Source organism: Neopelma chrysocephalum, unplaced genomic scaffold, assembly GCF_003984885.1.
Source record: "Neopelma chrysocephalum unplaced genomic scaffold, ASM398488v2 Primary Assembly neopelma1_59, whole genome shotgun sequence".
Taxonomy (NCBI): Eukaryota; Metazoa; Chordata; class Aves; order Passeriformes; family Pipridae; genus Neopelma; species Neopelma chrysocephalum.
The window spans coordinates 22,510,462-22,525,787 of record NW_020897714.1 but is presented as its reverse complement, the minus strand read 5'-3'; the positions used below and the strand labels follow the sequence as shown (position 1 = coordinate 22,525,787).

Here is a 15,326-nt window from a genome sequence, read left to right as displayed (position 1 = left end):
CAAAATGCGGGACCCAGCAACTCACTTCATTGAACCTCATACAGTTGGCCTCGGCCCATCGATCCATCCTGTCCAGATCCCTCTGCAGAGCCTTCCTGCCCTCCAGCAAATCAATACTCCCACCCAACTTAGTGTCATCTGCCAACTTACTGAGGGTGCACTCAATCCCCTCTTCCTTTTAATAATAAAAGTATTAAACAGAACTGACCCAACACTGAGCCCTGGGAAGCACCACTAGTGACCAGCTGCCAGCTGGATATAACTCCATTCACCAACACTCACTGGCCCCAGCCATCAGCCAGTTTTCTACCCAGCAAAGAGTGCACCCATCCAAGCCATGGACTGCCAGCTTCTCCAGGAGTATGTTATAATAGACAGTATCAAAGGCTTTACTTAAGTCTAGGTAGACAACATCCACAGCTTTTCCCTCATCCTCTAGGCAGTCATAAAAAGGAGATCAGGTTGGTCAAGTAGGACCTGCCTTTCACAAACCCATGATCCCCTGGTTGTCCTGTATGTGCTGTGTGATCGCACTCAACATAATCTGCTCCATAACGTTCCCAGGCACCAAGGTCAGACTGACTGGCCTGTAGTTTCCTGGATAAATTCATTGCATCACTCATTGCATTCAGGTCCCTAGGCATTCCAGTTATTATATGAGCTGAAGAGGTTTCTAGATAGTTCCTAAGAATGGCCATCTGAGATCTTGTCTCCAGCAGCAGCCAGCTGTGGATGCCATGGCAAGAACAGAGGACAAGAAGAGAACAAATCAATAAAAGCCTAATTTTTCATAAAACAAAACATATTACAGTTCCTTTGCAAAGAATAGAAGATTCAAAGAAATGAATCTGCAGAACGTTTGGCTGCACAGCCATTCACAGTCTAGGAATGAAAGAGCTCACTTTTTCATTAGCCTTCTCAGCTCTGAAAACTGGAGTACTACTGGATTCCCAGTTTGGTGGAGATTACTAATTGTGAGACTAACTTTGTAGGCAGTGGATACAGGATGTATTTCTCCTAACTGGAAAAAAAAAGTTGAAATCAAAGCATAGTATTTTGGTCAAGTTCTTGATAAAAAGAGAGCAGCTAAGAATGCTACACAGCATGGGCATTTAGTAAAGCTGTCAGTGTTTACAAACAGTAGTATTTTAATCCTGCTTATATGTAGTTACTGTTAACATTTCCTAATATTTGGATAATCAGCTTGAAAAGCTAGCTAATGGCAGCATTTTTTTTATTTCATATTCACACTCAGTCCCAAATATTGTAGAGCATTTTATGTAAGTGTTAAGCCTTCAGTCTGTGCTGTACATACAGTATTTAGTCCCTGATGCAGACATTGCAGAGGAAGGGAATATAAACTCTCAATGCATTGTTTTAAAAGACACAAATGAAGTTCAAATTACAGAGAATGCATATAAGTAGTTCTTCATATTTCCAATGCATTATAATGTAAGAAGGACAGGACTCAATTTGATGGTACCAACTTCAGACTGCATTAATTATTCTTAAATAAAATCACTTAACGTGTCTCTTTCAAATACACTATGACAGTAAATGGCTAGTTAGCAGTGATACAAATTAAACCACTTTCATTATCCATGAACAAAAATGTAACTTGCATTAGTTACAGATTTCAATTTAATGGTGTATTAAAAGAGGTGATATTCTGACAATGCACAGTGTTTGGTTTTATGGCTTCCTTATGTTTGCACCTATGTACAGAATCTTTGTCCTATGTAATTTACATCCCAGGTTCAGCCCACCACCATGGAAACCAGGATATCACCTTCTCTTAGCCATAAAGTCCTCCTCTTTACCATGCTCTAGTCTCGTGCAGCCTGGACCTGATTTAAACTGATTTAACTACGGAGTATTTTGCTGGGCTAGAGAGTTAAATCAGCTCAGGAAAGAGCCTCACATACACCAAAGCAGGACAGTGAAAGGAGGACTGGCTCTCTGTTATGGATGGAGCCTGGGCAGAGTAGCTGGCTAATTTAGCTGTTGAAGTCAAATACCCACAGTCAGGTCTTATGAACTCCTCTCAGTTTATCTCTACAGCTATTTCTGTCAAGGTTATACTTCTTGCTGGTTACAACTTAGAGCTGGAATCACGTGGCGTGCTTCAGTGAGCTGAATTCCACACAGACGTGGATGACCTGATAAAGTTGCATTCAGAGGACTGGAGAGGGTCTTGCTCTTCTGTTTGCATGAAAGGGGACACTGCCTCTATTCTATTCCTCTTATCACCACATGACCCTGAATTTTTAGTTAACAGAACAATAGAGCACTAAAATAGACTATTTCAATCATTATGCACACAATTATCAAAGTACATCTAACTGCTCTATAGAACTCTGTAATGTAGCTAAGTTGCTGAGGAACTATCACCACTTGACTGTTACACCTTTCTTTTTGTATTAAATCCTGAAAGATGATACTCAGACTTCTTCTGAATGGCAGCTATAGTCAGTGCTACTAAGATCATAAAAACCCCCCTAAGTTTTTTAAGCAGAAATTAAGCTGAAATGAATACATTTTCAGTGAAAACTCTACTCAGATTTGCTTATAACATTGACAGTGGTATTTGACAGTATATGTATAGTTTTAAAATAGACTAAAGAAAGTATTTTTAGAAGTTTAATATTCAAAGAAGATATTTTCTTCAATTTACAACCTCTTTGTAAAGAGAACAAACTCTCTTTCTGAGAGCATAAGTACTCAGCTGCCTCATTCTTGCCTATCAGTTTGTCCTGGGTAATCCAACTGGGCATTCTTGAAAGTAAACAGTATAATTTACATAAAGCAGTGAATGTCACTAAACTCATTACAGTTCTTACTAGTCTGGCCTCTAAATTCAGCAGACAAACACAGATTTATCAGGTTTCATATTTCCTTCAAAAGCAACATATAATATAATATACTTTGTATAATCATAGGAGCAAAGCAGCCAATTAAATTCGAATTCCACAAAACTTAATCTAAAATCTCTATTGGTTTAGCACAGTTGATAACAGAATTGGTTTGCATTCTTACTATTCCAGTTACCAAAGTTCAAAAAGATTGCCATGAAGCATTATATTTTCCTGCTGCCAGCAAAATGACTGCAAAACCAGAAATGCCATAAGAACCGGGCAATGCAAGGATTCTACAAGACAGGGATAATTACTCTGTGAATCCCTATGTCCCTCAAATTCACAGTCATAAAGCAACATATCTCACTCTGAGAATCATACAGGCACAATTAGGATATCAAATCCTGAACTGCTTGTAGGTGAGTTTTAGAAAACGGCAAACTTTCTCTGCTTAGACTTCTGAATAATGAATTGTATTTTCAAATAAGTAAAACTACTTTTTGGAAAATAATTCTCCTGGTTCACACAGGTCTCCAGAAAAACCTGACAGAAAATTTTTTACTTACAATCCTGACACTGACCTCTCATACTTAGTTTTCACAATCATATACGTTTGGGGAGAGTAGCTTTCCTTTGTATTTCTCTGATAATTTGTGATCAGCAAAAAACAACTACTAAAATCACAAATCACAGAGAAGGGCTACATGATTATTTTTAAACAGGTCAAGATTGAGTTTTGGTTTAATATCCTGGTTTTGGCAGAGGTAGAGTTAATGTTCTTAGCTGGTATGGGTTTGGATTTGTGCTAAAAACAAAAGTTGATAACTCAGGAGTGTTTTCATAATTTCTGACCAGGGCTTACACAGAATCAAGGCCTTTTCTGCCCCTCACCTCACCCCACCATCCCTGAGGAGGCTGGAGGGACACAAGAAGTCGGGAGGGGACACGGCCACAACAGCTGACCCCTACTGACCCAAGGAATGTTCCAGACCATATGGCGTTATGCTCATCACATAAAGCTGGGGGAACAAGGAACGGAGGGATGTTGGGAGTGGTGGCATTTGTCTTCCCAAGTCACTGTTATGTGTGCTGGAGGCCTGCTTTCCTGGGGATGGCTGAACGCCTGCCTGCCCAAGGGAAGTGGTGAATGAATTCCTTATTTTGCTTTGCTTTCATGCATGACTTGCTTTACCTACTAAACTGTCTTTGTTTCAGCCCAGGAGCTTTCTCACTGTTACTCTTCTGATTCTCCCCCTCGCACTGGGGAGAGGAGGGATCGAGTGGCTCTGTGGGGCTTTGTTGCCAGCTGGGGTTGAACTATGACACTTCATTAAGAAGAACCCAAAGATAACCATTATTTACCGTAATACAGAGGCTTCTTTCCAGTTCTATGTACTTTAATTACCAGCAGGACAAAAAGGTACATCACCAAGTTTTGAAGTAAAAAAAAAAAAAACAACTATCTGGCCCATTGTACAACTAAACGTGCTAAACTTCATTTTGCCAAGACTTAGTTCTGTGTTTGTGAAGTTGTAAATCCAGTGAGGATTTTTATTTTTTGTACTGAGCATCACAGATCGGTATCTTTCCAACACATTCCTCTCTGAGTACAAAGTCCATTAAATCAGTGATTGTCACTTTGTCGGTGTTTTTTCCCCCAATCCAGTGTTGCACATGTGTAAACTGAAACAGGTGACTGGCACATGAAAGCCTGGGCAGATTTTTTCAGTATGGCAAGGTGGGTGGGTAGGGGGTCAGAAGTGGTTTCAAGCACCTCATTAACATAAGCTGTTAACATCGACGCACTGCAGGATTTGCACACACTGTGGTTTTTTTCACAAGCTGCAATCCCTGAAAGGGACACTGGAAAAGGATGGGAATGTCCCATCTCTTGAGCAGCGGTACCACAAATCCCAGCTGCTCCTCACACTGTCCCTGCCTGGCAGGGCCGGCACAGGGGAGCTGTCCCCGTGTCCCTTCACACCAGCGGGCCCCTGATGGATAAACAACAGCCCTGAGGGTGGGCTGAGGAGTGCCAACAAACTCCCCGGAGGATGGTCGCCCTGACGAGCGCTGGGAACCAGGGAGACCCGCTTGCTCTATCCGGCACCAGCACCGAGCGTCTCCACGGACGAGGCCGCGAGAAGGCTCGGCTGAAGCCAGCCAGTCTCTGTCATGGCCGTGTGAGGGCACTGGACACGCGGCAGGGGAGCGGAGAGCCAAGGCCAAGGGCACAGGGACACCGTCGGGGCCGGGGGACCCAGAGCACCGGGGGAGCGGCAGGATCGTGTCATGGCGTTCCCGCAAGGGGGCGCCGCGGGGCTCCAACGGCGCGAACTACAGCTCCCGGCATGCAACGCGGAGCAAAGGCGCATGCGCATACTAAAGGCTGCCGGCGGGACGCGCCAGCGCCGCTCCTCCGCTGCCGGCCCCGCTGGTTACGGCCGTAACCGTGACCCTTCGCTCCTCTTTCGCGCCCGGGGGTGCCGCCGCGACCGGAAGTTCCCGTTGCCATAGCATCCGTCTCCCCGGCGAACGTCCCGCGTGTCCCCGGAAGCGGTTCCCTGTGGACACGGCGCCCGTCGCTCCCGGCGGCCGCGCCCCACGTGGCCCCGCCGCTCGGCGCAGCGGCCCATTCATTGCGGGCCGGGCCACGCCCCCCCCATGCGCGCCATTGGCCCAGCGCCGCCCCGCCCGGCCAATGGGCGCCGGCCACGCTCCGACCGCAGGAAACCGCACATGGAAAGTCGCGATTGGCGGTGGCGACCGCAGGCCCCGCCTTTCTGGGCTCCCCATTGGCTGTGTGTTTGGCGTGGTGCGCAGCCATTGGTGGACGCAGCGCGGCGCCCCCCGCCCGGGGGTTGATAAGGCGAAGGGGGAGGGCCGCGGCCGCTCCAGCGCCATCAGCGGCGGCAGCAGCGCGGGTGGGCTCGGAGCGGCGCCGGGGGCTCTTCGGTCGTCACCGCGGCCTCTTCGCTTGTCACCGCGGCCGCCATGAGGTCCGTGTGGGGGCTCGCTCTGGCGTGCGCGCTGCTTCTGGCCGGTGAGTGCCCGCGGGCTTCTAGAAGGTTCTGACGGGTTGGAGGGGGCGGCGACGGGTGTCGGGGTCCTGGCCAGCAGGCCCCCTTTCCCCCGCTCGCTGGGGTGAGGGGGACGGAGGCCGCTGGGGGCAGGTGGGGTCTGGGGAAGGGGGGACCCCGCGCTCGGCCCCGAGGGGACGGGAAGCGGTGCCGAGCCCTTGCCTGGGCCAGGCTGTCCCTGGGGCTGGGGCGGCGGGGGGAGGGGGCCGGGGCGGCTCATGCGCCGTCACGGGCGGGGGCGGAGGGGAGGGAGCGAGGGGGCGGCCCCTGCCCATCTCCCGTGTCTCCAGCTGGGCTCAACTTTCCGGGGGGCGGGAGTGGTGGAACGACAGAGCTGAGCTGAACGCCATGGGGAGGGGTAAGCGGGGAAGTTGGACGGTGCGGGGGCTCAGAGCATCGGTTTCCTTATTTTCCCAGTATCGGTCAGAGCCGAGGAGGTGGATGTAGATGGGACCGTGGAAGATGACTTGGGCAAAAGCAGAGAAGGGTCTCGAACTGATGATGAAGTTGTGCAGAGGTTGGTACGCGGGGCACTCGTGCTCAGTAATGCCTGAAGCCTTAGAAATGGGGAGGGAATGCTGTTCAAAAGAGAGATCTGGTCAGCTGGGTGAAAGAAAATACTTCTGGAAAAGACCCTGAAGTGACCCTGAGGACTTGGGCTCAGGAAAACTCAACTTGGTTTTGTCCAATACAGATAAGCTGTATAAAAACTGCTATGTTCATGGGGTTTAGTCTTGCATGTCATAAATGGCATCAGTGTAGCGCCTACTAATGAAATAGCTCTGTGCCCATGAACTGCCTCATCTGTGAGGTGCACTACGTGCTGAGGAGTGCAGGGGCTTTAACGTATCTGAATTATTCCCTGGACTTCTTTTTATGAAAAAGTCTCACTTGCAGTCATGGATTTTCACTCCAGTTCTAGGTTAAGGTTGTGCAGTTGAGGATAGCTGCTCTTGTACTTAGGTCATTTGATCGTGTAATTTTGGGCTACATCAGTGACAAAGGGTCTTCATGTTGTTTGAACTAGGCTGTTACTGCTGTTGCTTGATGATAAAATTAGTGATGCTGTTTGTGGATGAGACTACTTGACAGGTTTTCATTGTCCTAACAGAGAGGAAGAAGCTATCCAATTAGACGGCCTAAATGCATCCCAGATCAAAGAAATCAGAGAAAAATCTGAGAAGTTTGCATTTCAAGCAGAAGTGAACAGAATGATGAAGCTAATTATCAATTCTTTATATAAAAATAAAGAGGTTAGTGCCTTTTTCAGTAGATCACATTAGAACATGGGGGAGAGTGTGTGTGTCTCTTCTGGAATTCCTGACTACTGGTTTCTATTTCAGATTTTCCTGAGGGAGCTTATTTCAAATGCTTCGGATGCCTTAGATAAAATACGGTTGATATCCTTAACTGATGAAAACGCTCTGGCTGGTAATGAGGAACTTACAGTTAAAATCAAGGTAAGATGCATTAGATACAAAAAGCTCTTTCAGAGGAGTGATAGGAGGAATATAAAAAGATGGTCCGTCATTAAATCTAAATTTTTTGGCTTCATACTGATGCAAATACAGACTAGGACCACATCAGGACCCTTGCAATTAGATTTATCAAAGACTACTCTTGTTTTCATGGTGAAAATATATTTCTGATTTTATAAAGAGTAACTGAAGTATTGGAATATTTGGAAGGGAGGATCTTCCTCATTTCTGTAGTTACTGCAAATTCCATTTATTGTAACTAGGCATATTGGAATGGGTAATACATTTAGCTATTTTTCGGGGGCAGTGTGTTATGTATTAAGATTCAAAGTGAAGTCAAACTGCATTTGTCTTTATTTTTTTCAGTGTGATAAAGAGAAGAACATGCTTCATGTTACAGATACGGGTATTGGCATGACAAAGGAGGAATTAGTTAAAAACCTGGGTACCATTGCAAAGTCTGGTACAAGTGAATTCTTAAACAAGATGACTGAAATGCAGGATGATAGCCAGTCAACATCCGAGTTAATTGGCCAGTTTGGTGTTGGCTTTTATTCTGCTTTCTTAGTAGCAGACAGAGTTATTGTCACGTCAAAACACAACAACGACACTCAACATATTTGGGAGTCAGATTCAAATGAATTCTCTGTGATTGATGACCCCAGAGGGAACACTTTGGGACGTGGCACAACCATAACGTAAGTACTAAGTTTCTTTGGATTTAAAATAAGTTGTGTGGATACAGTTTTCTTATTGAAGTATGTGAGTGACTTCAGCATTGTGGCTCTTAGTATTTGATTATTGTAATACAGCTTTACTGAGTTTAATAGAAACATACAGATTATAAACTGCATCCAAAATAAGAAAAGCATGAGCATCCTAAGAACTGTCAGCAAGTAATTCCAGACAGTTTAGCTGCATGCAGGCTCATTCAGTTCCTCAACACAATTGTGGCCTGGCAAAACCCATACAGTGGCTGTAGAGCTTTGTCTTGGAAACTGGCTGCTATTTATATACCAGTGAGACTGGCCTGATGCGAATTTCAAACTAGGGGTAGATTGACAGTCCTATTTTCATTGCTTTCATGAGCAGATAAATTTACTTGGTCTGGGTTTAGAGGCTGTCTTCCTGGACAAGGCATTTAGTGTGAAAAAGTTGGTCTTGGTGCTCTAGTTTCAAGTAAAGCCAGTGAAAGCGCATCAAGATCCTGACTGATCTGAGGTTTTCCTGTAGACTTTTGGATACTGTGTTTTGCGTCAAGTGATGAAAACAATAGCCATTTGTCATTGGAGTAGTTCAGAAGGGATTATATTTTTTAAGGGATTCTTCGAGCTGAACTTATTAAAGCTGACTTGCATAAATCTGAATTGCTATAGCTGCAACAGGAAAATACATCTTCTCCTATAAAACTATGTCGAAATACTTGTCTGGCACTTAAACTGAAAAATTTTTTTATTTTCTTTAGCCTTGTCTTGAAGGAGGAAGCATCTGATTATCTTGAGCTGGATACTGTGAAAAATCTTGTAAAGAAATACTCACAGTTCATAAACTTCCCCATCTACGTGTGGAGCAGCAAGGTAAGGGAGGGTTTAACTGAGCATTGCACAGTATGGGCTTTGGTTGTGACAGCTGTCTGGCCAGATCTTTCAGGAAGGGTGAGGACATGCCAGAGAGCTGCTACTTCTCTAATTTCCAAAATTCTTCTGTTCCTGACTCTTCTGGCTAGTATTTGACTGGTTAGTTTCTCTCCAAAAATTGGTCTGTTGCTAAAATCACAAACTTTAAAGGAACTTGGTTTTATTCTGACTGAAAGAACTTTATCAAAGGAAAAAGACTGCTGATTACTAAGAAGGATTGTTCTTCCACTGGCTTTGTTTGGTGGATGGAAGTTTTAAGTTTTCAAATGGGGTCATGGTAGGTGTCCTTCTAAAAAGAGGGCATTGTCTTAAATGTTAGGCCTGTTCTGATGTTTTCTTGCTGTAGCACCAATTTAAAATCCACCAAGTTTCTGATTAGCATTATGAAAAACTCGAATTTGAGGATGGTCATCTCCCAGTTTATTGAAGGAAAGCGTGTATTCATGAAAATTTAACAAAACAGTATAGAGAAAAGTTTGCAATAGATAAATAGCACAAATCAGACTAGTGCTGTGAGAGATTAAGCTGTATGAGAGAATACTAGAACATACCTGGTAGGAAGTCAAGGTGTTCAAATCCCCACTTTCAGTTGTCTCTTTAGACAGAGACTGTTGAAGAACCCATTGAAGAGGAGGAAGCAAAGGAGAAAGAAGAAACAGATGATGATGAAGCTGCAGTTGAAGAAGAGGAGGAAGAAAAGAAACCAAAAACTAAGAAGGTAAGCTTTGTTAAACTTGGGGTTCTGGAACTCACATGGTTCACCAGTTTTGCAGAGGTGCATTTCAGTAGTGTGTGCTTTCAAGGACCAATTCCTTTTAAGTGGAGATGTCTTGACAGGATAGTAGATTGTAAATGAAACAGACTTGGTTGAGGTCAGGCAGATGACTGACAAGAGCCTTGTGGGGCAGTGGTCACAGAGCTAATTATAAGTATTTGAGTGAACTGCTTGAAATGGTAGCAGGCTTCAGTAAGCTGACACTGACTAGTTTAAGTATGCTCTGCTGGGAAGCTTTTTCCAGAATGGCAGTAGAACAGAAATACTGGTACTCAGTGAATGTGTTAAATGTACGTAGAACAACACAATACAGTGTAGACTAAACGTTTGTTCCCATGTGTTGCACTAATGCATATACTTGAATGGGAATGTCCAGGCCATTGCATAATTTTGTAAGTTAGCATATTTGGTGTTTTTTACATGCTATTTTACGTGTTGGCTTCAGTGGAGTGTCTTTAATTGACCTAACCTGAAGTAAAGAATGAGTCTCTTTATACTGTGTGGTGTTTACTTACCTAGGTTGAAAAGACTGTCTGGGATTGGGAGCTAATGAATGACATAAAACCAATCTGGCAGAGGCCATCTAAAGAAGTTGAAGAAGATGAATACAAAGCTTTTTACAAAACCTTTTCCAAGGTAAGCTCTGAGTCTCAAGATGATTCCAAAGCAAAAGGTTTGCTCTAGTATCTCTTGCTTTGTAAATAAAACTGAACACTTATAGGATGGACTGTTTCTGAAGAATTAATTAGTTGCTGTCAGATGGAATTGCATAGCCTGGAAGGTATAACATCTCTGTCTGTAGTTAATCTTTTTTCCAGAGAAAATGTATTGACACTCGAATGTTGAGTGGCCTAGGTTTGGGAAGTAATATGGTCCACCTTATGTGAAGCTTACTGGTGTGTCTAAATGTTAGCAGGAAAACTTATATTTAATCTGAATGGTGGTGCTTGTTGCACATGGTGGAAGAAAAAGGGAGATACAGCTTTCTAGAAGTGTCTTTGTGTCATACAGCATAATGTGTTAACTTGGGAGTGTCCTAACTGTGCTATGATGATATTATATTGGTTATTGTGCTTTTGGTATTTTTTTGTGATTGGCTTATTGAAAAATAACAAAACTTAGTAGGTCCTTAGGAAGGTTATTTTTGTGAGTAACTAGGCTCTTGTAACTTAAACTCTTGTCTCCATGATAGATTCTAACAAAGCATGGTTAGGTAGATTAGCTGCAAAATAATTGCATTTATTTGGCAAACTAAGGTTATTACTGGAAATGTATTAACTCTGGTATTTTCCCCATGTCATTTAAAAGCATTTTCTCTCCACAGGAACATGATGACCCGATGGCATACATCCACTTCACTGCTGAAGGGGAAGTAACTTTCAAATCCATCTTGTTTGTACCTAATTCTGCTCCACGTGGACTGTTTGATGAATATGGATCCAAAAAAAGTGATTTCATTAAGGTAGGACAAGCAAGTGTGTGGATATGGTTTCATGTAAAAAATAAGTCACTAAATAAATAACCTGGCTGCTGTCTCCTCTTTTAATTCAGCTGTACGTTCGAAGAGTCTTCATCACTGATGACTTCCATGACATGATGCCCAAATATCTTAACTTTGTTAAGGGTGTTGTAAGTATTAAATGTCTTACTATCATTTGATTTTTTTTTTTTTTAATCTTTAGATACTGTCAGGTGTACTTAAAATTTGCTTCCTCAATTAGGTGGATTCTGATGATCTTCCTTTGAATGTATCCCGTGAAACACTTCAGCAGCATAAATTGTTAAAGGTAAGCTAATTGATCTTAATTTCTTTCATTGTAAGCACATGACTGTAGCAAGCCTTAGGAGAATAACAGCTTGTTTTGTTTTTGTTACATAAGGAATGTGAAATTAAACTACAGGAAATTCACATGTTGCTGTTCTCAAAATATCTGTGTCTACTTTAGATCAGAGACACTAAGTGTTTGGAATCCATTCTTTTTAGTTGGGTCGAATTGGGGGCTTTTCCAAATGCTTATTGTTGTAACTCAATATTGCTGCTTTTTTTTTAGGTGATCAGAAAGAAACTTGTTCGCAAAACTCTTGATATGATCAAGAAAATTGCAGAGGAAAAATACAATGACACATTCTGGAAAGAGTTTGGCACTAATGTAAAGCTTGGTGTTATTGAGGATCACTCCAATCGTACACGACTGGCTAAACTTCTTCGCTTCCAGTCCTCTCATCATGAGAGTAACCTCACAAGCCTTGATCAGTATGTGGAAAGAATGAAAGAGAAACAAGATAAAATCTACTTCATGGCAGGTGCCAGCAGAAAGGAGGTATGTGAGAGTGAAAGAAAGGGGTAAAAAATATTACAGCTTCTAGTTTTAGTACTATGAACATTGTGAATTATGTATTTGCTGTGAATGTGGAGCCTCCATGCTTATGCTGCTACTGCAGTTCAGTTTTTCTTGTACCGACATTTGTCAAATAGTTGTACAGGTTTCAGTAGCTGCTGATACACTGGCATCTTATGTGTTTTGTCACCTTAGGCTGAGTCCTCACCATTTGTTGAACGTCTGCTGAAAAAGGGCTATGAAGTGATCTATCTGACTGAACCTGTAGATGAGTACTGTATTCAGGCTTTGCCAGAGTTTGATGGCAAGAGGTTTCAGAATGTAGCAAAAGAAGGAGTTAAGTTTGAAGAAAGTGAAAAGTCTAAGGAGAGTCGGGAAGCCTTGGAAAAGGAATTCGAACCACTTCTAAACTGGATGAAAGACAAAGCTCTGAAAGACAAGGTAAAATATTCTGTTACATGTAGTGATTATTTTTAAATGCTATTGTACTTGCTATAATGCACCTTGCAGATTATTTGAGCACAAACTTGACAGTAGCTTCTCTGTCTCTATGGATAAACATGTTTAATACCTTTATTTCAGAAAGATAATGGGTTAGAATGTGATCTTAGATGTTCTTCACAAAATATTGAAGTGACAGAAATTTCAGAGTTATTTACTGTATTTACTGTATAACCTATTATCTCTGAAAATTAAAGGCACTTATTTTCCCTACAGATTGAAAAAGCTGTGCTATCTCAGCGTTTAACCCAGTCTCCGTGTGCTCTTGTGGCTAGTCAGTATGGATGGTCTGGTAACATGGAAAGAATCATGAAGGCTCAAGCTTACCAAACTGGGAAGGATATATCCACAAAGTAAGCTTTCAGTTATGTAGCAGCAGACATGAAATGCGGTTGATGGCCTCCCTTGCTTGCTGTGCCCATACCAAGCTTCCATTTGGTTCAGATGGTCCTTGGTGCTTTTAAGGTCACTTATAAGCAAGTTATCCTCCATTATAGCCTTACATTGTTAATTCAAAGCTCAGTTTGTAAAACTGCCTGGTGAGCAAGACTCATCAGTGACATTTGCTATCTGTCATTTGTTGACAAGAGAAGATGAACTTGGTAGCTTGAATGTTTTTAGAATTAAACTAGTATTAAAGTGGGATGGGGGGAATATACTTGTTGCTGTAACTGTCACCAGTGTTCATGGGTTTAAAGATGTAGTTGGGTCCTGTACTTTAAAACTTAGTGATGTGACTTCTCTTTTTCTCAGTTACTATGCTAGCCAAAAGAAGACATTTGAAATTAACCCCAGGCATCCACTGATCAAGGACATGCTCAGGCGAGTCAAGGTAAATAAATAACAGTAGTGAAACATTGACTACTTGGCTGCACACAGCCTAATTAACAGGTCTGTTTTGGTTTTTCATATTCTTGCACATTAGGAAAATGAAGACGACAAAACTGTTTCAGATCTTGCAGTGGTATTGTTTGAAACTGCAACTTTGAGATCAGGATATATGTTGCCAGACACTAAGGAATATGGAGACCGAATAGAAAGAATGCTTCGTTTGAGTTTAAATATTGACCTGGATGCAAAGGTTAGTTTGTCTTCAACTTGGGGCTGATAATGGACTTTACTGTTGCTACATCTAAAAAGTGCAGCTACTTGATTCACATGCATTCAATTAAATGTATCCAGCTTCCTGCCACATAAGTGGGCCACCAGAAGCCCAGCCATGAATCTGGACTTCCTACTCATGTTTTCCCTTCCCCACCTCTTCTTTCTAGTTGCTTGAGATTCTGCTACCTCATTATGCTTCTCAAGTGTTGTCCTGGTCCCTAGCTAAGTGTTGGTTCTACAGGAGTAAATTAGGGATCAAAAGCATGTGTGCCTATCTCTTTAATAGAGAAATTTGTAAGTGGATATAAGTAATATGGGTTCTCATAAGTGCGAGAACTTATCCTGGGTATTTTGCTGGAGAAGGCATGACAGTGGGTCAGTGCTAAACAGAACTTGCTTTCTCCTTCAGGTAGCTTGGGGCAAACGTTAGGATGTTTCCATGGCCTGTACTTAGCTAGTCTGCAACTAGCAAACATCCTAAACAAGTAAAGCAAATTGCTTGTGACTGTCATACAGGTGGAAGAGGAACCTGAAGAGCCTGAAGATGCAGCTGAGGACGCAGAGCAAGATGAAGAGGAAGTGGATGCCGATGCTGAGGACAGTGAAACACAGAAGGTAGGGTTTCAAGTTTGACACTTTCTTGCCAATATTTATGTGCAGTTTTGTCTGTGGTGCTTCCTGGAAATAAATTTGTTCACTTTGTTCATGACACTAGATTTTAGTGTGAGGTTTTCCAGGCTTTTCTTGGGGGGGGGGGGGAAGGCAGCACAAATTCCATATCAAACTGTATTGTAAGAAGATGATATCCACTTGGATAAGGTGGAGCTAAATTAAGCTTAAGAGATAAAAGCTTTGGATTATCTGTGGTATTTCCACAGCTTGCAGACAAAACCAAAGATCAGCAAGAATGTAGTTTCAAGTGCTTTTACAATACAGACTTGTAGCAAGACTACAGACAACAGCATTGCTTCTAAACAGTTCAACTATTGTGTGAAGTCAGCCTTCACTTAGTTAATGGCTGCAGTTTTAATGATGTCTTGATGAATATGCTAAACCCTTCCCATACCTTAGTTTCTTGTGAAAAGACCTGCAAGATAACCTCTTGTGACTAGTGCAAATCTATAGCTTACAGAGATGTAATTTCCTACAGAAGAATGCTTATTGTACTATAGCTACTTAATTTTGCTGCAGTATAACCTGTGATTACAGTAATACAAAGTTTCTGTTCTCTGGAACGGCTCTTGTAACCTTTTTCCACTTTCAAAAAGCAATATCCTGATTCTTTCTTTGTCTTGACAGGAATCTACAGATGTGAAAGATGAACTGTAAACTACACTCAACTACTGTCCTGCATTGGGGGGTTAAGAGGGAATGTGAATTAGATTGTTTTGGTTTTTTCCACTGTAAAATGTTGAGGGATGGTATGGGGTTTAAGGGTAAAGGAGGGGTTTTTTTAAGTTCACTTTTCTAAAAACATTCCTCATGAATGTAAATTTGTATTATTTAACTGACTTGGTGTAAAATCTTGTCATGTACAAAATAAAATGTTCCCAAACA

General features: G+C 42.5%; 1 protein-coding gene across 1 annotated transcript; it reads left to right on the top strand.

Moving 5' to 3' along the window:
* Positions 1-5,753: 5,753 nt before the first annotated feature.
* HSP90B1 (heat shock protein 90 beta family member 1) lies at positions 5,754-15,326 on the top strand. The gene is made up of 18 exons (XM_027680451.1): positions 5,754-5,898; positions 6,353-6,452; positions 7,047-7,188; positions 7,279-7,395; positions 7,780-8,111; positions 8,879-8,990; positions 9,652-9,768; positions 10,345-10,461; positions 11,150-11,287; positions 11,377-11,454; positions 11,547-11,612; positions 11,877-12,146; positions 12,360-12,605; positions 12,882-13,018; positions 13,419-13,497; positions 13,591-13,746; positions 14,286-14,384; positions 15,069-15,326. Exons 1-18 carry the CDS (start codon positions 5,850-5,852, stop codon positions 15,096-15,098), a joined length of 2,385 nt encoding a protein of 794 aa, XP_027536252.1. The 5' UTR covers positions 5,754-5,849; the 3' UTR covers positions 15,099-15,326.